This window comes from Salmo salar, chromosome ssa01 (genome assembly GCF_905237065.1).
Source record: "Salmo salar chromosome ssa01, Ssal_v3.1, whole genome shotgun sequence".
NCBI lineage: Eukaryota > Metazoa > Chordata > Actinopteri > Salmoniformes > Salmonidae > Salmo > Salmo salar.
Window position 1 is genome coordinate 128,629,493 of NC_059442.1, and position 23,362 is coordinate 128,652,854.

The window sequence follows — 23,362 nt, forward strand, 5'->3', positions numbered from 1 at the left end:
CTAAGGACTGTGTGCTTGCTTTCGTACATAAGAACAGCCCTTAGCCGTGGTATATTGGCCATATACCACACCCCCTCTGGGCCTTATTGTTTAACAATATGTACACTGTATATGGTTCTGGGCCTACCATTTGAACTATGTAATTACGCTGTAGCCTTATATTCCCGCAAACATATATGTTTTGGGGCACATAATTAAAAAAAAATACTGCCCTACAAATTAAACACTGACAAATCACTAAAATGCAATTGATGCCCAGTAACTAACATTATCCTTCAATAATAACACTTTCATATGTAAAAGATGTAGTAAGACGTAATACATTAACAAAAAGTTACTCTATTGCTTTATCTTCCATACCATAAAAATGACAGGCTTGACTAAAACCCCTATCCCAAACCCATGCACCCTGCGTGGCTTGGTCATCCTCTAGGACTCCAACAGAGCCTAGCTACAGAGAGAGGCACACAGAGACACCATCTGCTCCACTCCCTGCTCCGTCATCAGACAAAAACTATAATCCCCAACAGCACTGAACACAATGAAAATACAGTGCATTCGGAAGGTATTCAGACCTTTGAGTTTTTCCACATTTTGTTACGTTACAGCCTTATTCTAAACTAGAGTTTCCCCTCATCAATCTACACACAATACCCCATAATGACAAAGCAAAAGAAGGTTTAAAAAAAAAAAAAAAAAAAAGCACAACAAAACATTTACATAAGTATTCAGATCCTTTACTCAGTACTTTGTTGAAGCAACTTTGGCAGCGATTACAGCCTTGAGTCTTCTTGGGTATGTAACTACAAGCTTGGCACACCTGTATTTGGGGAGTTTCCCCCATTCTTCTGTGCAGATCCTCTCAAGCTCTGTCAGGTTTGATTGGGAGCGTTGATGCACAGCTATTTTCAGGTCTCTCCAGAGATATTCGATCAGGTTCAAGTCCGGGCTCTGGCTGGGACACTTAAAGACATTCAGAGACTTGTCCCGAAGCCACTCTTGTGTTGTCTTGGCTGTGTGCTTAGGGTTGTTGTCCTGTTGGAAGGTAAACCTTCACCCCAGTCTGAGGTCCTGAGCGCTCTGGAGCAGGTTTTCATCAAAGATCTCTCTGTACTTTGCTCCGTTCATCTTTGCCTCGATCCTGACTAGTCTCAGTCCCTGCCGCTGAAAAACATCCCCACAGCATGATGCTGCCACCACGCTTCACCGTAGGGATGGTGCCAGGTTTCCTCCAGACGTGACGCTTGGCATTCAGGCCAAAGAGTTCAATCTTGGCTTCATCAGACCAGAGAATCTTGTTTCTCATGGTCTGACAATCTTTAGGTGCCTTTTAGCAAACTCCAAGCTGGCTGTCATGCGTCTTTTACTGAGGAGTGGCTTCCATCTGGCCACTCTATCATAAAGGCCTGATTGGTGGAGTGCTGCAGAGTTGTCCTTCTGGAAGGTTCTCCCATCTCAACAGAGGAACTCTGGAGCTCTGTCAGAGTGACCATCGGGTTGTTGGTCACCTCCTTGACCAAGGCCCTTCTCCACCGATTGCTCAGTTTGGCTGGGCGGCCAGCTCTAGGAAAGGTTTTGGTGGTTACAAACTTCTTCCATTTAAGAATCATTGAGGCCACTGTGTTCTTGGGGACCTTCAATGCTGCAGAAATGATTTGGTACCCTACCCCAGATCTGTGCCTCGACACAATCCTGTCTCGGAGCTCTACGGACAATTCCTTCGACCTCATGGCTTGGTTGTTGCTCTAATATGTACTGTCAACTGTAGGACCTTATATAGACAAGTGTGTGCCTTTCCAAATCATGTCCAATCAATTGAATGTACCACAGGTGGGCTCCCAAGTTGTAGAAACATCAAGGATGATCAATGAAAACAGGATGCACCTGAGCTTTATCCTCTGTATAATCCTTATTACTATGCTGCACACTATTGAGACAGCAGGGAACAAAGCAAACTAAAGCTGGCCAAAGGAACAAACAAAGTGAAAACAATCTGGAGAAATACAATGATAACAATCATGTTGTTTATTTTAAACGGTTACATCAGGTTTCGGTCAACCGTGGTTTCATTGAACTTCATATTTTGTTAGACCATTACAAAAGCATGAGAGCACTTCACGTAAAATGTGACCAATTTGTCTTGCATCAACTGTGATACTTGCGCCGAGAATACTGTATAGAGATTTAAACATAAAAGTTATGGTGAAAAACGACATTGGGAGAGGTCCACTTCAAAGCAGTGCACTCTTGGTGTATGACAGCAAACACAGGCTCTGATTGAAAAGTGTCTGCATGGATGTCCACGTCTCCTCCAGTTTCTCTGATACTTTAGATGCCTCCTCCATCAGCCCTGGTTCCTGGGAGATCAGTCTAAGATGTAGCTAGAGAGAGACGAACCAGGGTTAGTGATGGATGTAAGTCTAGCCATACATGAGCACACACACTTGTTATTTGCCCTCAGAACGTGCCTGTGGTGCTGTGAAGACAAAAACATCATTCTTCATGTTCTGTAAAGATGCAATTTGAATGAAGGTACTCAACAAACTAGATGGTATTTTAAGAGGGAAACAATAGAACAGCCTATCAAGTCTGGGTAGTAGTTTTGATTGAATAGGGCGTTGTGTATCAGAGTATTTTTATGTTTCTGTTTTTTTCTTTCCAATCATAATGTTCTGATGCCATCTGCTGGCTGCAGATGTAAGTGGATGACAGTCAATGCAACAGAAAACAACTTCCCCATCATCTAGTGGCATCTGAGTTGATAACATTTAACATTAAGCTGCTCTTATACCTTTGTAACAACGATACAATTACCGTAGAAATATTGGACTAAAACGTAACAAAAACAAAATCAATAAAATGTAGATTAAATATTATTTTTTTTAAAACTGTTTTTACACAGGTATAGAGTGGTTACATTAACGCAGAACTCTGTATTTTTCACCCAGAAAAATAGATAAAACGGCAAAAGAAATAGCTTGCTGTGTTTTGTAAACCAGATCTAAAAATGCTCCTTAATGTAATTTCTGCTTGGCATCAGACTAATTTTGTGCTTCAGTTGCACTTCTCCACTCAGATGAGAATACACGAATGGGCATTCTAGCATCAGACTGCGCTCTGACTGGATGTGTAGCATCAGACTGCGCTCTGACTGGATGTGTAGCATCAGACTGCGCTCTGACTGGATGTGTAGCATCAGACTGCGCTCTGACTGGATGTGTAGCGACTTTTCTCTGGTACTTTTCTCAGTTTCTCCTGAGAAATGAAGATTCACTTCAGGCAAAACAGGAAATGTAGCTGGCTACATTCTTTCTATGATAAATATGATGGCCATGCATCATTTTAGCAAAAAATACCTTTCTTATTTAATGCTAGCCAAATAGCGTTGCACTTCTGTTGTCATCTGATGAAAATAAAGCTATTTCCCACCGAATGTCGCACTAATGTATTTTCTGTGACGGTAAAGTGTAGTTGCACCGCCTTGATCACTCCATTTGAAGCAACAAAATTTAAACAAAAATAAAATAAAATAAAAACACACGACTTTCAATATAGAACACAGGCAAAAAAACTTAAAATCAATACAGATGTCTGCATTTTGAAAATACAGTTGTGAACTAACGCGACCCTTGGTATAACAGCAGCTTATTAAACGTACAGTGTTAGTGACTTTGATATTTATGTGGTTACCTTTAGGAAGAGAGCCAGGTAGGCCTGTGCCAAATCAAAGTCTCTCTTGGAGTCCAGCATGCTAGCCACCATCTTCAGGAAACCTTGTAAGACGGAGACATCTCCACCCATATCAGGGGCTAGGCCTCGGAGCTCAGCATCAATTCCAGACGGACCCATCTCTTTCAGCATCCCCACAGGGCCATTATCTGGAGGAAACAATGAGGAGGATGCGTTATTCATTGTACTGGTATAGGCCTGAGGTACATGCCATTAGAAATGTAAAGTTCTGCCAAATAATACTTTAGTTAGCGCACATGCTAATGACTTGACTTCATAGCAGTAGGCCCAAGTATTGTGATTCTAAAATATATTCTTGAGTTTTTATGGCCTCAGAATTGATTTGGGGTTAGAGGAATTGCTATGCTTGCAAGAGGTGCGGTGAGTAATAGCTAGCTAAGTGAGATTCAGACTTACATTTGTTGCTGAGCATAGCAGATTCTAGCTGTTGGTAGAAATGGGACTTCTGTGCCAGGACTCCAAAATTCACAATCTTTGACTGTGAAAAAAGTAAACAAAAGAAGCATTGTTTAAACCAAATAACAGTTATTATGGGAGTGGGGATAATATGAAAAGCAAACAACCTTTTTTAAAGTTGGAATCCGTAGTAGGGGAAACAGGGCCACAGTCCATTATTGTTTTGTTGACAAAGCAGAGGTGGGGAGGGTCGCATAGAGCCCTGCACGGGCATGAATTTCAAGTCCGAGCCCTACCCATGTGTGACGACCCTCCCACTCTGTCTGCCAAATTCCTTCTCTTTGCTCTTCTTTTCCTTAATATGATGTCGGTGGGCGGAGCCGGGAGGGTCGTCAGTGAAATGGGACACACCTGGGCTCGGGTGTGTCCCAGGATAAATGCACCTCTTCCCCATTCATGGAGGAGACTCTCTCCATGCAGACACAGACAGATTTTGGTAGTGGCATTTTTGTGGCTATTTGGTTTGTTTGCGTTGGCACCTTTCAACACCCCTCATTATCACATGTATACACGCGACCACTCACTTACACTAACGACTAAACACACCATTGTTAATTGTATTTACTTTATTTCAGTTAATAAATATATTTTGTATAAATATATTCACGTATATCCTACCAATGGGACATTAAAAACTAATATCTTATGTTTTACCGAGTTGTGGCTGAACGACGACATGAATAACATACAGCTGGCGGGTTTTAAGCTTTTCGGCAGGATAGAACAGCGGACTCTGGTAAAACAAGGGGTGGCGGTCTATGTACAGTTGAAGTCGGAAGTTTACATACACCTTAGCCAAATATATTTCAACTCAGTTTTTCACAATTCCTGACATTTAATCCTAGTAAAATTCCCTGTCTTAGGTCAGTTAGGATGACCACTTTATTTTAAGAATGTGAAATGTCAGAATAATAGTAAAGAATGATTTATTTCAGCTTTATATTTCTTTCATCACATTCCCAGTGGGTCAGAAGTTTACACACACTCAATTAGTATTTGGAGCATTGCCTTTCAATTATTTAACTAGGGTCAAACGTTATGGCTGGCCTTCAACAAGCTTCCCACAATAAATTGGGTGAATTTTGGCCGATTCCTTCTTAGAGCTGGTGTAACTGAGTCAGGTTTATAGGCCTCCTTGCTCGCACACACTTTTTCAGTTCTGCCCACACATTTTCTATAGGATTGAGGTCAGGGCTTTGTGATGGCCACTCCAATACCTTGACTTTGTTGTCCTTAAGCCATTTTGCCACAACTTTGGAAGTATACTTGGGTTCATTGTCCATTTGGAAGACCCATTTGCGACCAAGCTTTAACTTCCTGACTGATGTCTTGAGATGTTGCTACAATATATCCACATCATTTTCCTGCCTCATGATTCTATCTATTTTGTGAAGTGCACCAGTCCCTCCTGCAGCAACGCACCCCCACAACATGATGCTGCCACCCCCGTGCTTCTCGGTTGGGATGGTGTTCTTCAGCTTGCAAGCCTCCCCCTTTCTCCTCCAAACATAACGATGGTCATTATGGCCAAACAGTTCTATTTTTGTTTCATCAGACTAGAGGACATTTCTACAAAAAGTACGATCTTTGTCCCCATGTGCAGTTGCAAACCGTAGTCTGGCTTTTTTATGGCGGTTTTGGAGCAGTGGCTTCTTCCTTGCTGAGCAGCCTTTCAGGTTATACAACTATAGGACTCATTTTACTGTGGATATAAATACGTCTGTACCCGTTTCCTCCAGCATCTTCACAAGGTCCTTTGCTGTTGTTCTGGGATTGATTTGCACTTTTCGCACCAAAGTAGGTTCCTCTCTAGGAGACAGAACGCGTCTCCTTATAAGTGAAATAATCTGTCTGTAAACAATTGTTGGAAAAATTACTTGTGTCATGCACAAAGTAGATGGCCTAACCGACTTGCCAAAACTATAGTTTGTTATCAAGAAATTTGTGGAGTGGTTGAAAAACGAGTTTTAATGACTCCAACCTAAGTGTATGTAAACTTCTGACTTCAACTGTATATTTGTAAACAGCTGGTGCACGAATTCTAAGGAAGTCTCGAGGTTTTGCTCGTCGAGTATTTAATGATAAGCTGTAGACCACACTATCTACCTCTATTCTTTGTAGCTGTCTATTTCCCACCACAAACCGATGTTGGCACTACGACCGCACTTAATGAGCTGTATACGGCCATAAGTAAACAGGAAAACGCTCACCCAGAGGCGGCGCTCCTAGTGGCTGGGGACTTTAATGCAGAAAAACTCAAATCCGTTTTACCTCATTTCTACCAGCATGTTAAATGTGCAACCAGAGGAGAAAAAAAACAACAACTCTCGACCACTTTTACTCCACCCACAGAGAAGCACACAAAGCATTGAGTACACCACATCAGTCACTGGCTTCATCAATAAGTGCATTGATGACGTCGTCCCCACAGTGACCGTACGTACATACCCCAACCAGAAGCCATGGATTACAGGCAACATCCACACTGAGCTAAAGGGTAGAGCTGCTGCTTTCAAGGAGCGGGACTCTAACCCGGAAGCTTATAAGAAATCCTGCTATGCCCTCCGACGAACCATCAAACAGGCAAAGTGTCAATACAGGACTAAGATCGAATCGTACTACACCGGCTCCGATGTTCGTCGGATGTGGCAGGGCTTGCAAACTATTAGACTACAAAGGGAAGCACAGCTGCGAGCTGCCCATTAACACAAGCTTACCAGACGAGCTAAATGACTTCTATGCTCGCTTCGAGGTAAGTAACACTGAAGCATGCATGACAGCATCAGCTGTTCCGAATGACTGTGTGATGACGCTCTCCGTAGCTGATGTGAGTAAGACCTTTAAACAGGTCAACATTCACAAGGCCGCAGGGCCAGACAGATTACCACGATGTGTACTCCGAGAATGCACTTACCAACTGGCAAGGGTCTTCACTGACAGTTTCAACCTCTCCCTGTCTGAGTCTGTAATACCAACATGTTTCAAGCAGACCACCATAGTCCCTGTGCCCAAGAACACTAAGGTAACCTGCCTAAATGACTACTGACCTATAGCACTCACGTCTGTTGCCATGAAGTGCTTTGAAAGGCTAAACACCTCCATCTGCAACTGGATCCTGGACTTCCTGACAGGCCGCCCCCAGGTGTTAAGGGTAGGTAACAACACATCATCCACGCTGATCCTCAACATGGGGGCCCCTCAGTCCCCTCCTGTACTGCCTGTTCACTCATGACCGCATGGCCAGGCATGACTCCAAAACCATCATTAAGTTTGCCGATGACGCAACAGTGGTAGGCCTGGTCACCGACAATGACAAGACAGCCTACAGTGAGGAGGTAAGCGACCTGGCCGTGTGGTGCCAGGACAACAACCTCTCCCTCAACATGATCAAGACAAAGGAGATGATTGTGGGCTACAGGAAAAGGAGGACCGAGCACGCCCACATTCTCATCGACGGGGTTGTAGTGGAGCAGGTTGAGAGCTTCAAGTTCCTTGGTGTCCACATCACCAACAAACTAACATGGTCCAAGCACACCAAGACAGTCGTGAAGAGGGCATGACAAAACCTATTCCCCCTCAGGAGACTGAAAAGATTTGGCATGGGTCCTCAGATCCTCAAAAGGTTCTACAGCTACACCAGAGAGCATCCTGACTGGTTGCATCACTGCCTGGTATGGCAACTGCTCGGCCTCCGACCGCAAGGCACTAGAGGGTAGTGCGTCTGTCCCTGTACATCACTGGGGCCAAGCTTCCTGCCATCCAGGACCTCTATACCAGGCGGTGTCAGAGGAAGGCCATAAAAATTATCAAAGACCCCAGCCACCCTAGTCATAGACTGTTCTCTCTGGTACCGCATGGGAAGCGGTACCGGAGCACTAAGTCTAGGTCCAAGAGGCTTCTAAACAGCTTCTACCCACAAGCCATAACACATTTGAATATCTAATTACATGGCTACCCAGACTATTTGCATTGCCCCCCCCTTACACTGCTGCTACTCTCTATTTATTATCTATGCATAATAACTCTACCTACATGTACATATTACCTCGACTAACCGGTGCCCTTGCACATCGACTCTGTACCAGTACCCCCTGTATTTTTTCTTAAAACGGCATTGTTGGTTAAGGGCTTGTAAGTAAGCATTTCACTGTAAGGTCTACACCTATTGCAGACCTGCCAACTTTTTTTGAGTACCAGACGCGCACGGCAAATTGGAGATTCAACTCTCGCTCGTAGCACTCCCCGAATTGGGGTTCCTTCCCCCGCAAGTGCGCACACTGTTCGTGAGTCTGATCGCAATTATAGAATTGTACCAAATCAAGTCTATAAAAAGGTTGGAATACTTTGACAGCGTTCCAGTTACACACATGGTAAAAGTCACTAACAAGATGTAATTAGAAAGAACACACCAAGGGCCTTTATTCTTGGAGTTAAAACAAAAAATATTAAGCAAATAACAAGTTATTTGTTTAGGTACAAAATGTACAAACGTCTTATCCACGGGAATTTCAACAACAAAAAAAAACGTATCCATAATAAAATGCTATGATAGGAAACAGTGGGTGAGAACAAACCTTCTGGAGACATTCAAATGTTCAGGAAATCATTTCCTAGAAAGATTTGCCTGGTAGCCAGCAGACTTAGCCTCACGCAGCAGGGCATCAGGGTAGACATCTCTGTGGCAAACAGTTCCTCTGGCAATCATTGAAACCTTGGTAACAAGGGCACTCAGCATGTCTATACTGAGGGTGGCTCTGTAGTGAGTTTTGTCCTTGGAAATGAGACTGAATATTCATTCGCAGTCTGCATTGCTGTGGAATATGACCAATATCCCCAGCATCACAGCCAAAAGGTGGGAGTAGACCAGGCTGCCCCCCCCTTTTCATTGTGCAGATTTCTCTCCAGGTCCTGATCCGTGCGCATGTTGACCAGACTCTGCTCAAAGGTTGTTGCCTGATAAGAGGTTAAACTCATCTTCCACCAGATCAACAGAGGCTCCCTCAGAAATAATGCAGGGATAGCATGCAATGAAAAAGTAGACGGATGAGATCTTGGCAGTCTGTCTGTTGGCAGCGCATACATCATTTCAGATTTTCAAAATTGAACAAATCTCAAATCTAGTGCAAAGACAGTTTAGAGGCATTGCCTCTATAGCTAATACAGGACACTCATTCATTCTTCATCGCGCCGTCTTCTAAACTCCCGACTCCATTTAATGCCAAGATGTTTATATTTATTTTGGATTATACTTTTGTAATGCTTTTTCTGACATGGATCATCATTTCAGTTACAGTCTATCAGGTTGCGTGACCCTCGTAATGTTACGTAGAAAATACAACTAATGGGACGCAGAATGAAATGTATATCACACTCGCACAAATGCGACCAGTTATTTTCCTTATTGGATTTCATTTCGTTCACTAGCAAATGCGAGTAAACTGCTGTCACTTTAGAGCCCACTGAATGTCCATCTTATGTTCGCTAACGTTAGCGTGAAACAATTAGTGTTTACCTTTCCACAACACACGGAGTCCGAAAGGGATTTGTCCATGCGTTTACGTACAGCTGACAGTGAGCAAACTCAGCATCACAACAAACAGGAGGAGCGGCAGACATGGGGTAGCTATGTCCAATAACGATGTACTAATCTCCATGTCCGTTGACACAAACTCCGTAGATGCCTGTGTGTTGCAGCTCGAGAATAGGGATGTTAGATTTACTCAGAGGATTTATTTTTTATTAAAATGTTATATAAAAAAAAAAGTTTATATAATAATCAGTCCCCATTAATTTCTGCGTACTTTTAACTCGGATCTCGTACATGGACAGAGAATTGCGCAGTTGGTATGCAAAATGCGTGCATGTTGGCAGGTCTGCTATTGTATTCGGCGCATGTGACAAATACCATTTGACTTGATTTTTGATTTGAACATCGCAAACAGACATGGCAGTTTCAACATTAAGGATTCCAGCTCCTGTAATTTACATTGAATGTAAAAAAATATATATATAAAAATGAAAATGTATTTTACAGTGTTGTGGTTTCAGGGTCATTCATGGAGTTCTGTTTATTATCAGAACTTGAAGTAGAAGATAACTTCTCTCACCTGTTCCCCCTGGTTGGAGTCTTCAGAGGGGGCGAACTGTGGTATTAGTCCTGGGATGGTGGGCATAAAGAAGGGGGCAGCCTTTGGAACCTTGGGGGGCTCCTTGGGTTTGTTCCGTTTCTATATGCGAAAGGGGAAAACACCAATCTCATTTCAGTCCGACATAACAAAAACAAAATATATGAGCACTGTGAACGTCTGTCTTATGAAGCGATGACAATGATTTTACTACACGTGTTGTCAGTCACTGCATGTGTAAGGAGACTTGTGTTGCCTTGGGTTTAGCTCAGAGGGCTAAGACAGTCGGTGACCCCGTTTTTCCTCCACAGACAACCACAGTGTGACATGCTCACCTTGATGATGTCGAGGTGCAGAAGGTTCTTCCAGCGAGAGTCGGCAAGCATAGAGAGGGTGACCAGCTGCTCGTCCAGTTGCTCAGGAGACTCATACTCTATCATCTCAGTGTTGAGATCAGCATCTCCCTCTCCCTCTTCATCTGCAGAAGAAAACTCATGTTTCTTTGGCAACGGATACCATCAACTACCATCTGATATTGCTTAAGTCCCTGAAAGGCTATTTCAAGCATTTGAATGTACAGTACTCTGGCACACACACATTACGGCACAGTATTGTTTTTCTCCATCAATATCTAGTCAATATTCAAAAGGACCGCTTGAATAATTGGCTGGTACCACTGTTACATGTGCCAGTCCAGATGGTGTGGGGGACTTTCGAGCCCTCTGTGCTCGGTACAGAGTAAGTGCTACATGGGTACAGTGGCTGTTCAGTCGGTACCTTGGCCGGGACAGGTTCCTGGCAGCATGATCACGGTGGGCTCGTAATCTGCAGGCAGGGGACGCAACGACACCATACCGCACAGCGTGTTGTTGGACCTGGAAACACAACAATATGGAATTCACTCAACATGGGATGCACACTCAACAATAATACTAATGTAGCTGTATGAAAGTTCAATCAGGAAGGCTGGTCTGAATGCTCATTTATACTTCATCCAGTAAGCATAACATAATTCACTTTGTTTCCTATTCTAGAGGCATATACAAAACTAATCATCATCAGCATAGTGTCCTGTTTCTTCTCCTCTTTCCTGGTAGCCATGTGTGGAATGTCATTGAGCTATTGACCTTATAGCCTATAACCACGGCACAATAATACACATTCCTCACACATGCTGTTTAACCCGTGGCCTCAATCCTGCAAGTATCACCTTCCTCTCTCTCAACCAATGGGTGTAAATGTTGGGATGTATTTATATGTCAACTTAACCTCGTTCTCTCACTTGCCATTTTCAACAACCATCCAACTCCCCACCACCACTAGCTATTATAACCTTAAGGTCAGTCACTGGAACTCCTTTCCTCCAGCAGGAGGGGGTTTCGATGCCAGCAGCCCCGCATAGGGCTACCTGTCATCACATCATCTAGCTCCGAGGATCTTCCCTCGGAGACCATACCATTCCCCAAACTATTTCATAAAATGTAATATTGCATTGTCTTTGTTGTTCATTCAGTTGGGCCTGTACTCGATTGAAATACTAATACTACTATGCTGTCGGGCTTTGTAGCCCAGTTGGTAGAGCATGGTGCTTCCCTGTGGCTCAGTTGGTAGAGCATGGTGCTTCCCTGTGGCTCAGTTGGTAGAGCATGGTGTTTGCAACGCCAGCATGGTGTGTGCAATGCCAGGGTTGTGGGTTCGATTCCCACGGGGTGCCAGTACAAAAACAAAAAAAGCATGAAATGAAATGTATGAAATCACTACTGTAAGTCGCTCTGGATAAGAGCGTCTGCTAAATGACTAAAATGTAAAAATGCTTGCAACGCCAGGATAACGGGTTCAATTCCCGGGACCTGCCGTACGTAAAATGTATGCACACATGGCTAAGTCGCTTTGGGTAAAAGCGTCTGGTAAATGTCATACATTATTATTATTGCTGAATACTACCAGTTACTATCCTGAATACTATTATACTGGATACTGGATGTGATACTACTACTCAATATACATGCAACACATTGTGTCACAGCAAACTACTTGAATACAAGGAAATAACTAAAATCCTTCATAAATAACAAATAAATGCTTCATAATAATCCTTCATAAATAACTGTTAAATTGAATAGATGCTGTAACAATTGACCATATGACTACTCATTTGTTGAGTCCCATTTATTCAAAGACTAAGCTAATCAAGATTGTTCCTTTATCATCTAATACTTGGTTGCCTATTAGTGTGAACATTAACCAGCAGGTTAGGTTGCGTAACAATGACATAACCTCAGATAATCATTGACTCCCCCCCACACAGTCTTTCTTTGATGTGGTGGTGACTCTTACCATAAGTAGATCCCCAGGTTGTCGACATGGGAGGAGGCTAGAAAGTCCCCTGTGGGTGACATGGTCAGACTGACTGCAGCAAAGTCAACCAAGAAGCAGTCTACCAGGCTAAGAAAGAAAGTTAACAGTGACAGAAAAAAAAAGAGAGAATAAAATCAAGTCAATTACTGAACACAGACAGAAATTCCCCTGCAGAGCACTTGAAGGAGATTCATTGATAAACTACATTTATGATAAAGCCCTTTAAAAAAAGAAGAAAAAAAGAAGTATCTGGACAAAGGTCATCTCAACGATTTCAGGTTATGGCGAGAGGAAATGACGAGAAGCTGCTCCAGAAGCGGAAGGGTTAGTCTTACCAGCCGGAGGGAAGGTCCCATGTCCTGATAGTACAGTCCATGGCTGCCGTTATCAACCAGCGACCGTCTGGACTGAAAGCCTGAGGGGACACGGCAGACAAGAAAAATCCCTCAGTACTCAAAAAGATATTTGGGGAGAAGGCAAGATCAAAATCGAGAGAAAAACAGAGAAAGGGAGATCAAGAAAGATAATGACTCACCATGTCATTGACCTGTCCTCGATGGCCAGAGAACTTGCGGACAATCCTCTTGGTCTCCATGTCCAGAACATTGAGCGTGAAGTCGTCCAGCGCTACGGCCAACATACCACTTTACCGGGGACAGAAAAGACTGCGATCAGACACTTTTCTACAGCTATGTTATAACCACGTGGAAACTAAAATCAGTTGGAAGAAGTGCAGTCGTGTAAATGCTATTATTCCCTGTGGTGTCATCTGTCCCGTACCTGTCCCGGTGCAGGTGTGTGGTGACGGGCGTGGTGCCCAGGTCAATGGAGTGGACCAGCTTCCTAGATTTGAACTTCCAGATGTGGACCAGTTTGTCAGCTCCGGCACTCACGGTCAGCTGGTTGAGTCCATCCACCGACACGCCGCGCACCGCCCCCCTGTGAGCTACAGGGTCAGAGATGGGACAAATAAAGCTGAATCTTTCACGGAACGCACGCGCCAAATATACATCGGTAATTGTCTTTCTGGGGGTACGCACCTTCATCCTCTCCATATTGACCTCTATGCATGCCAGACTGCATGTTGTAAACGTCAATATGTCCAGATGAGAGTCCTACCACCACGAAGTTACCACATGACGTGATATCAACCGCCTGAGGAGAAAGTACACATTTTAACGAGATAAATAGCGCTTACATCACGTTTATTTCAAAATGTGTAATAAACTTTGCATTATAAACTAACTCATCAAATCATTTGGGTTCATTTGACACACAAAAAACAACATTTTACATAACCAGTAACATATTTAGCTACCGTAGCATGGACGCTGAGAGCGCGGTTCTTGTTGAAGCGTTCGGGCTCCAGCTTGTGTGCTCCCATGCTGCCCTTCTGATAGTTCCAGGTGGTCGTCATGAGGTACCCTCGATGACACGCCACTATACTGTCCCAATCACTCTGACGGGCACTCTCTACATCACACAGAATCAGAGAAAACAAGCGTGTCAACAAATTAAATCCCATTCAATGATAAAGGTTCTACAGAAAAACTGACTTGTTTTGAGTATTTTTTTTTTTGTTGCTGAACATACCTGAGGCGAAAGTGGTGATGGCAGGAAGCTTTAGTTTGTCATACCTCAAGCTTTTCTTTTTGGATTTCTTCTTGTTGATGGAACCTAGTTACCAATTGGTTTATTGTCATGAAGAATAGAGCAAACAAGGATTCATGCAGGTAAACAGTACTCAAATTGACATCTCATTGTCCATAACAGCAATTTTTCCTACAACCGAAAAAAATGTCATCGTACCATGTCCTAAACTCCTGTTGAATCTCTCATGAACAGTGGAGAACGACTGCAGAGTACCATCTTGACCTTAGAAAAAGAAAGAGTACAGTGGATTAGAGAGAAAAAAAACTCATAGATGCCTTATACAACTGCCTGATACAGCAGGTCACACATACCAGCACTGAGAATGTGATGTCCGTTCAGGCCGTGGTGCTGGACCTTAGTGGGCGGGGCGCTGTGTCCCAGACGACTCCTGAGTAGACGGCCTCCTCCGCCCGCCGTGTCAAAGATCCACACCTGAGGAATATGACTGATCATTCAAAACTCTATGGTTGAATACCAAATCTTGAGGGCTCCCGAGTGGCACAGCGGTCTAAGGCACTGCATCTCAGTGAAAGAAGGCGTCATTACAGTCCCTGGTTTGACTCCAGGCTGTATCACATCTGGCAGTGATTGGGAGTCCCATAGGGTGGCGCACAATTGGCCCAGCGTCGTCCGGGTTTGGCCGGAGTAGGCCGTCATTGTAAATAAGAATTGTTCTTAACTGACTTGCCTAGTTAAATATGTTGGTACGAGTATGTGTTAGCCGTGATGAATTTGCAACTTGAGATTTGCAAATACAAGCTTTAAGACAGGGGTGTCAAACAAATTTTGCCCCGGGGGGCGCATTCGGTCTACAAAGAGGTCCGGGGGGCGCATTCGGTCTACAAAGAGGTCTGGGGGAGCCGCATTCGATCTACAAAGAGGTCCGGGGGGCCGCATTCGATCTACAAAGAGGTAGGGGGCCGCATTCGGTCTACAAAGAGGTCCGGGGGGGCCGCATTCGGTCTACAAAGAGGTCCGGGGGGGCCGCATTCAGTCTTCAAAGAGATCCGGGGGGCCGCATTCAGTCTTCAAAGAGATCCGGGGGGCCACATTCAGTCTTCAAAAGAGGTCCGGGGGGGGGCGCAATCGGTTTTCAATCTTTAAAATTTTCGATGCTCCCTGACTGTCAAGCTTTCATGTCGGTGATTATTAGCAAGCTGGACACAGTCAAGAAATTAATGTAGACACAATCATTTCCACACAGTTTCAAGAGAAAATGTGGCCGTATGGTTGACACCCCTTCTTTAAGATGTGTAGTAAAAAAAACTAAAACTAAAACATTTTTACAGCAATTGTACAGTGACGCCCTCTAGTGAATGACAATTTAAGTAACACAAACCCGAATGCCGTTATCAGCCCCATTGGTGATGAGAAGAGGTTCGCCATGGAGGAATGTCAATCCAGCGATAGCTGTGTTGTGGGCATCTCTCATCTGACAAACAAGCTTCTTCTCCTCCAGATCCCACAGCCCAATATGTCCAACAGGACTACCAGCCGCCATTACTGGATGGCCATCTAGAAGACAATCACATCAAAGTGTTAAGAGGTCAGTAAACATTTTATTGGACGCAAAGCAGTGACACACCAGACACAAAATGAAGCCACACAATGTTGTGTTTATCATTATAAATCATAAAGACAACACCACGTTCAATTGGGGATGTCACCTGTTCTGAAGGAAAGGGAAGTGACTGGGCCCCAGTCTTGCTGGAACTTCATCAGTGACTCATCAAACTTGATGTTGTGGATGATGATCTGACCCGATGATAGGCCAACACCCACAACGTCCACAGCTGGGGTCTGAGGGGGTGGTTTAGAGGAAATGGGTGAGAGAGAGATAAGCTCGACAGGAAACACATTGACTCTCCTTTTTTTACCCTTTTTTTCTCCCCAATTTCGAGGTATCCAATTGGTAGTTATAGTCTTGTCTCATCTCTGCAACTCCCGCACGGACCAAGCTGCACTGCTTCTTGACACAATTCCCACTTAACCCGGAAGCCATCCGCACCAATGTGTTGGAGGAAACACCGTGCACCTGGCGACCTTGTCAGCGTGCACTGCGGCAGGCCCGCCACCAGGAGTCGCTAGTGCGCGATGGGACAAGGACATCCCTGCCGGCCAAAACCTCCCCTATCCTGGACGACGGTGGGCCAATTGTGCGCCGCCCCATGGGTCTCCTGGTCGTGGCCGGCTGCGACAGAGTCTTAGAACACTGCGCCACTCGGGAGGCCCACACATTGAATTTCTGATTGCACAGTAGCCGACTTTTCTACACAGTAGATCCCATACATAGTGTATACCAGGGATCATCAACTAGATTCAGCCGCAGGCTGATCTTTCCTTGGGCGGATGGTTGGGGGGGGGACAGAAAATAATTACAAATCATTTTAAGACTGCAAATTGACCGCAAGCAGCCAAAACCAATATAATATTTGACTGACACATCATTTCAAACCTTGCTTACATTTGTATACAATCACTTCTTCCTATTATACGTGGGAATACTTGGGAACAGATTTCCCAAAATAAAAATCACTTGGAGCTGATTTTCTGGTGTTTTAAAATTTTATAAAAATGTTTTGCTCATTAAGCTTGGGAGGCCAAATAAAACCACCCGCGGAACAATGGTGTCACATCGCTCCAATACAGTTCCAGACACTTGTAGAATCTATGCCAAGGGCCAAGGTGCACTGAAGCTGTTCTGGCTCATGGTGGCCGTTGGGGTTTCCTTTATTTTGGCAGTTACCTGTATGCGGGGGCTTAGGCACAGCACCCACTGGGGAGCCAGACCCACCCAATCAGATAGAGCATTTTGCTCTAAGACATTATTTGTCTTTTAACTTAAGCGCAGTACTTGACTTGGTCAGGAGCTCACCGGAAATATATATCAGCACCTCAAATTCTCTTCTGCTTGAGTTCCTGCTCCTCTTATAGAATATTATCTCAAAAGTACCTGCACTGAAATATAAACGGTACCGGCACCCAAAATGAGTACCGGGACCTATTTCAGTCCAAGTCAAGGACTGGCCTAAACATGCATACACCATCAGATGAAATTCATAGCAAGCAGTAGGGAGGAGGTGGAAAACTAAAGAGATATATATTGAAAATAATATATATATATATATTTTTTTTTTTATAAAATCAGCTTATGAATTTCTAAATAATGGGCAGGTTCTGGCACGTGTCACTTCGCAATGATACCATGTGCAGTAAACAGTAGCTATCGCTGTGTAGGCTAAGCTACGTTGTGTAGGCTAAGCTATACTATGTAGGCTACTAACTGTTAACTAGCTAGCTAAGATTCACTAAACAACTTGGCTAGCAAAAACTTGTAAAACTGCCAAACAAAGCATACCGCATTTTTTTCTTCTTCAAGAGGTCGTGTATAGAAGAGGATGTTGGAGCATTTCCCAAGATATTTGATGTAAGTATTTTGCCTTTAAGGGCCTCAAGTTCCCCTCTATATCAATCACTGATTGCATTGATCTAATTGAGGGCCTTTAAGAACAAATTCTTATTTACAATGACGGCCTAGGAACAGTGCCTTGTTCAGGGGCAGAACGACAGATTTTTACCTTGTCAGCTCGGGGATTCGATCTAGCAACCTTTCGGTTACAGGCCCAACGCTCTAACCACTAGGCTACCTGCCGCCCCACATGACTATCAGTCCAGTGAAATGGAAAAAATAAAAAAGGTATTTCTATTTATACTCTGATGTGCCTCGCAAGTAATAGGCTACATCAACTGACCTATTACCAGGGTTATCATATAGCCTAGCTTGAGACTTGAGTTTTGAAATACAAGGGACTGTACGTTATTTATAATGAGGAGTAGGCCTACATGGAGAAATCGGACCTCTTATTATATATGAAAAGAATGAAACAGTATTTATTTCCAGTCAATGTAAGTAGCCTATCATTTTTAAGAACTTAATTTCATTCAAAAAAGGACTTTGCCCTGTGCTTCTCCGGCCATACACTATAGTGAGGCCCTATAGGCTATTGATCATTTAATTGATACACAATACATTGTAGGCGCACCCTGCTTACATTTTCACCCAAAGTGATCTAGACCAAGAAGAAGTTGGTGACCACTGTTCTAGTCTACGGCTGCTTATTGTGATTATTAACGTTACATAGGCCTACGGTTTATTATGTGTAGAGTCGCATGTTAAAATGCAAGAGTCATGGATTTCCGTAGGTCTACAAGACTATTTGGTCTGTAATGCGACATCACATTAGATGGTTTGTTATGTGTGACTGAATACAGTAGGGTATAGGGTAGGCTATGCTTTTATGATCATTTAATTATGGTTCGAGTGCCCAAATATTGGCCGACCTAAATTTTTGCTGGCCCTTCCATCATCAGATTTCTGCCTATGCCACTGCCTGCATGTCTTCCCGAGCCAGAATGTAGGCTACGCAGTACCTTCATTCTACACAGTATTTGAAAGGAGTTGAACACATGTTTGCTTGACCGTTCCTCAACCTAAAAACTTTCAGCTTTGAGAAATGTAAAATGATATTTTAACCAACCTGCTGAAGCACTGTAACTCCTGATGGCCATCCAGTGAAGGTGTACAGAAGCTTGCTAAGATACAAATGGAATGCACTTAATGAGCAGAGAACATGGCAAACATTTATACATTTAAGAACAAACTTTGATAAAGCACACTATAACAATTTCAGTTGCATTAATACAGATCTTTGGTTGTTCTGTCCTTCCATCAGTTTTATGATTTCACAAACAAATTATAATTATATTATCAACCAATACTTTTTTAGTTCAATATATTTTAAAACTACATTAATGACCGTACTTCGATTTGACATTCCAGAGCTGGAGACCTCCTTGGCTACTCCCAAACAGGATCTTGTTCAGGTAAGTGCTTGGGTGCATTATGGCAGACACTTCAAATGACACTTTGTCAAATGTTATCTGCAGGTACTCCTCTGTGGGACGAACAAGCACGAGAGAACAAAAATATTTAACTGACTTCACAAAAACTGGTTTGAGTGGAAAATGAAAAACTACTGATCATCATTTCAAAACAATCAATTTACCAAAACATGTTCAACTCAAGGTTCATTGGAACAGATAAACTCAACGATGATCCCAATGAACAGTTCTGCATTATTTTTGCAACACAAACCCTCTGACTCCACGTCCCAAACAATGACAGCATTGCCCCGGTCTACAGAAATGATGTGATCCCCAAAAGGCAGCAGGAGGTGAACATCAGCTCCATGGCCGGTGTACATGTGAACAACCTGGATAGACGCAACAGCTCACAGTCAGTTTACTATAAGCAATGTCATTCACTATAATCAACGTAACATTTAAGCTAAAGTGAGCGTGTGCTCTCAGCTAGCCTCGTGTCATGACAAGTAGGTGGCCTAAATAGTTTGATATCATTGTCTTAAAAAAAAAAAAAACATCATATAATATACTGCTCAAAAAAATAAAGGGAACACTTAAACAACACATCCTAGATCTGAATGATAAAAGTATTCAATAAGATTATTTCTTTCTTTACATAGTTGAATGTGCTGACAACAAAATCACACAAAAAGAATCAATGGAAATCCAATTTATCAACACATGGAGGTCTGTATTTGGAGTCACACTCAAAATTAAAGTGGAAAACCACACTACAGGCTGATCCAACTTTGATGTAATGTCCTTAAAACAAGTCAAAATGAGGCTCAGTAATGTGTGTGGCCTCCACGTGCCTGTATGACCTCCCTACAACGCCTGGGCATGCTCCTGATGAGGTGGCGGATGGTCTCCTGAGGGATCTCCTCCCAGATCTGGACTAAAGCATCCGCCAACTCCTGGTGCAACGTGGCGCTGGTGGATGGAGCGAGACATGATGTCCCAGATGTGCTCAATTGGATTCAGGTCTGGGGAACGGGCGGGCCAGTCCATAGCATCAATGCCTTCCTCTTGCAGGAACTGCTGACACACTCCAGCCACATGAGGTCTAGCATTGTCTTGCATTAGGAGGAAGCCAGGGCCAACCACACCAGCATATGGTCTCACAAGGGGTCTGAGGATCTCATCTCGGTACCTAATGGCAGTCAGGCTACCTCTGACGAGCACATGGAGGGCTGTGCGGCCCCCCAAAGAAATGCCACCCCACACCATGACTGACCCACCACCAAACCGGTCATGCTGGTGGATGTTGCAGGCAGCAGAACGTTCTCCACGGCGTCTCCAGACTCTGTCACGTCTGTCACATGCTCAGTGTGAACATGCTTTCATCTGTGAAGAGCACAGGGCACCAGTGGCAAATTTGCCAATCTTGGTGTTCTCTGGCAAATGCCAAACGTCCTGCACGGTGTTGGACTGTAAGCACAACCCCCACCTGTGGACGTCGGGCCCTCATACCACCCTCATGGAGTCAGTTTCTGACCGTTTGAGCAGACCCATGCAATTTGTGGCCTGCTGGAGGTCATTTTGCAGGGCTCTGGCAGTGCCTCTCCTGCTCGTCCTTGCACAAAGGCGGCGGTAGCGGTCCTGCTGCTGGGTTGTTGCCCTCCTACGGCCTCCTCCACGTCTCCTGATGTACTGGTCTGTCTCCTGGTAGCGCCTCCATGCTCTGGACACTACGCTGACAGACACAGCAAACCTTCTTGCCACAGCTCGCATTGATGTGCCATCCTGGATGAGCAGCACCACCTGAGCCACTTGTGTGGGTTGTAGACTCCGTCTCATGCTACCACTAAAGTGAAAGCACCGCCAGCATTCAAAAGTGACCAAAACATCAGCCAGGAAGCATAGGAACTGAGAAGTGGTCTGTGGTCCCCACCTGCAGAACCACTCCTTTATTGGGGGTGTCTTGCTAATTGCCTATAATTTCCACCTGTTGTCTATTCCATTTGCACAAAAGCATGTGAAATGTATTGTCAGTCAGTGTTGCTTCCTAAGTGGACAGTTTGATTTCATAGAAGTGTGATTGACTTGGAGTTACATTGTGTTGTTTAAGTGTTCCCTTTATTTTTTTGAGCAGTGTATATTCATCATATAAGTGATGGAATGGATACTTCACCTCTTTGTTCCTGGCAAACGCTGATACTTTTTTACCAGTTGCAACATAGACCAGCATCCGATCAGCTGCTAGGTATGATATGTCCTCTGGAAGTGCATTACCTTGGGAAAATTCATACATTCCTTAAATCTACAGTCAAATTGTTTGAAACTGTAACACCGGTGAATTAATAAAGGGAGCTAGACTTAGTGATATGAGTGATCGTCATACACAGTCGGGAAACTCTTACAGACATCAACAGAATCCAATCTTCCCGACACATGCCCACATTAGGAAGAGCAAACAGTGTCTCTTTTGGCAGATATGCATTTGATTGCTGTTGATTTCTGTAGGGAGGACGTCCCACTGTGTAAAATGTCATCATATCATAAAGGCTACCTTTAAATTAAACTACATAAATATACATGAAGTCCTACTTACTGACAGCAACGATTCCAAGTTTCTTGACCTGTAACATTGCAAATGGTTGATATCATTACCAAACAAAACAATGGAATGGACAATGGAATGTGCAAAAAGGTGAACTGATGATAACTTGTTATTTAGTCACTGTTATGGCTACAGAACTAATGATGATCACCAATAGGACCACTAAATAACCACTCCGATTATAATATGAGAATTAGCGAGCTATCAAAAAACTAAGTATACTCTTACAAAAAAAATCGAGCAGTTTTGAAACTACAGTAAAAGTGCAGTAAGTGCAGTCTACTGTGGTATTTTGGGCGCAGTATTTGCAGCATACTGCACTCTGACTGCAATCTTTTTTGGTAAGGGTAAATAACGTTATTTTAGAAAAGACTGCCCTCAAAATCTGGCGTTGCATTCGTGGCACTTCCTCTAGCTATGTTGTTTCATCGATCTAGTTTTGACATCTGGAAATGGCAAAGACACTATCATCATATATGTTTTAAATGATTGCTCTGTGACAAGTAAATAGCTAACTTTATCGTTACATTTAACAACATAAGTACTTACATTGTACGTGTGGAAACAGTTTCCCACGGCTGTTACAATGTAGAATTCTCGATGTTTCTTGTGGTACCGTACCACGTGTGAGAGGTGATTCGAATACAGTCCCAATGCTCTGAAGCCTGAAAATATAACGCTTCCCTTTTTACTACCCACAGGCATGTTTTAGGTTATGATGTATATCAAGTAATGCTTTCTATCAAATGTAGACACCTTTTTCGTAAACTATTTGAAACGGCAGGCAGAATAACGTTCTTCCTGTGGTTCTTCAATGTTTTCGAAACGTGAACACATCTTGTGTAACACTGAAATGTGTCCGATCGACTGGATTTAAGAGAATTATAACTTCCGCGTGATAAATTCCCTGATATTCCCTCCATAAATATCTACCCCTCTTAATCTCTATTATATTGCAAATAAATGCATCAACAAAATCTTGAAAACGGTCTGATAAATGATTGGTATAGTAAAGAATATATTGCCTTGTGTGTCTATTGAGAATAAAATAATGAATTAATCCCCCACCCCATATTTTGTGTTGTAGCTAAATCAAAATACGGTATTACAGTGTTTATTATCAAACGTTTATTATTATTTTTTTAAATACAGAAATAAGACATCATTAATAAATCCTGAAATAACCAAATTAAAAATACGTTGAAATTAAAAATGTAATATCTGAAAATAAGCAATCATATAGAACATACTTAGATTTCACCAAAGAAGGTTGCATAAATACTTTTACAGAAAATACTTGATAAACAATTACAGCGTTGATTAATATTTGATTATAAAACAATATCAAACAGATTTTCTGCTGCTGGTTTTAAATGTGGATATGATAAAAATATATATCAATCAGGTTTGCAGTGGCGGTTCTAGACCATTTCAACTGGGGGGGCCACGCTGGGGCCAGTTGTACTGTCAGAGGGGCCAGTTATATTAGACGTTATTGTTGTCATATCGTTTTCTTCACTGCATTGCAGGCATTAGC

The 23,362-nt window shown here is 43.2% G+C and overlaps 1 protein-coding gene across 1 annotated transcript; it reads right to left on the reverse strand.

Moving 5' to 3' along the window:
- Nucleotides 1-2,010: 2,010 nt before the first annotated feature.
- Nucleotides 2,011-22,688, reverse strand: LOC106562085 (WD repeat-containing protein 36). Its single transcript, XM_014126651.2, has 23 exons — nt 22,375-22,688; nt 21,817-21,844; nt 21,397-21,497; nt 19,498-19,615; nt 19,165-19,297; nt 18,881-18,935; nt 16,010-16,142; nt 15,682-15,857; nt 14,654-14,774; nt 14,499-14,564; nt 14,283-14,366; nt 14,008-14,162; nt 13,730-13,844; nt 13,470-13,635; nt 13,225-13,333; nt 13,025-13,104; nt 12,669-12,776; nt 11,109-11,206; nt 10,667-10,809; nt 10,314-10,433; nt 4,147-4,228; nt 3,691-3,878; nt 2,011-2,381 (listed from the first exon to the last, which is right to left on the reverse strand). The coding sequence occupies exons 1-23, from the start codon at nt 22,528-22,530 to the stop codon at nt 2,232-2,234; spliced, it is 2,685 nt and encodes an 894-aa protein (XP_013982126.1). The 5' UTR covers nt 22,531-22,688; the 3' UTR covers nt 2,011-2,231.
- Between the last annotated feature and the right edge of the window lie 674 nt (nt 22,689-23,362).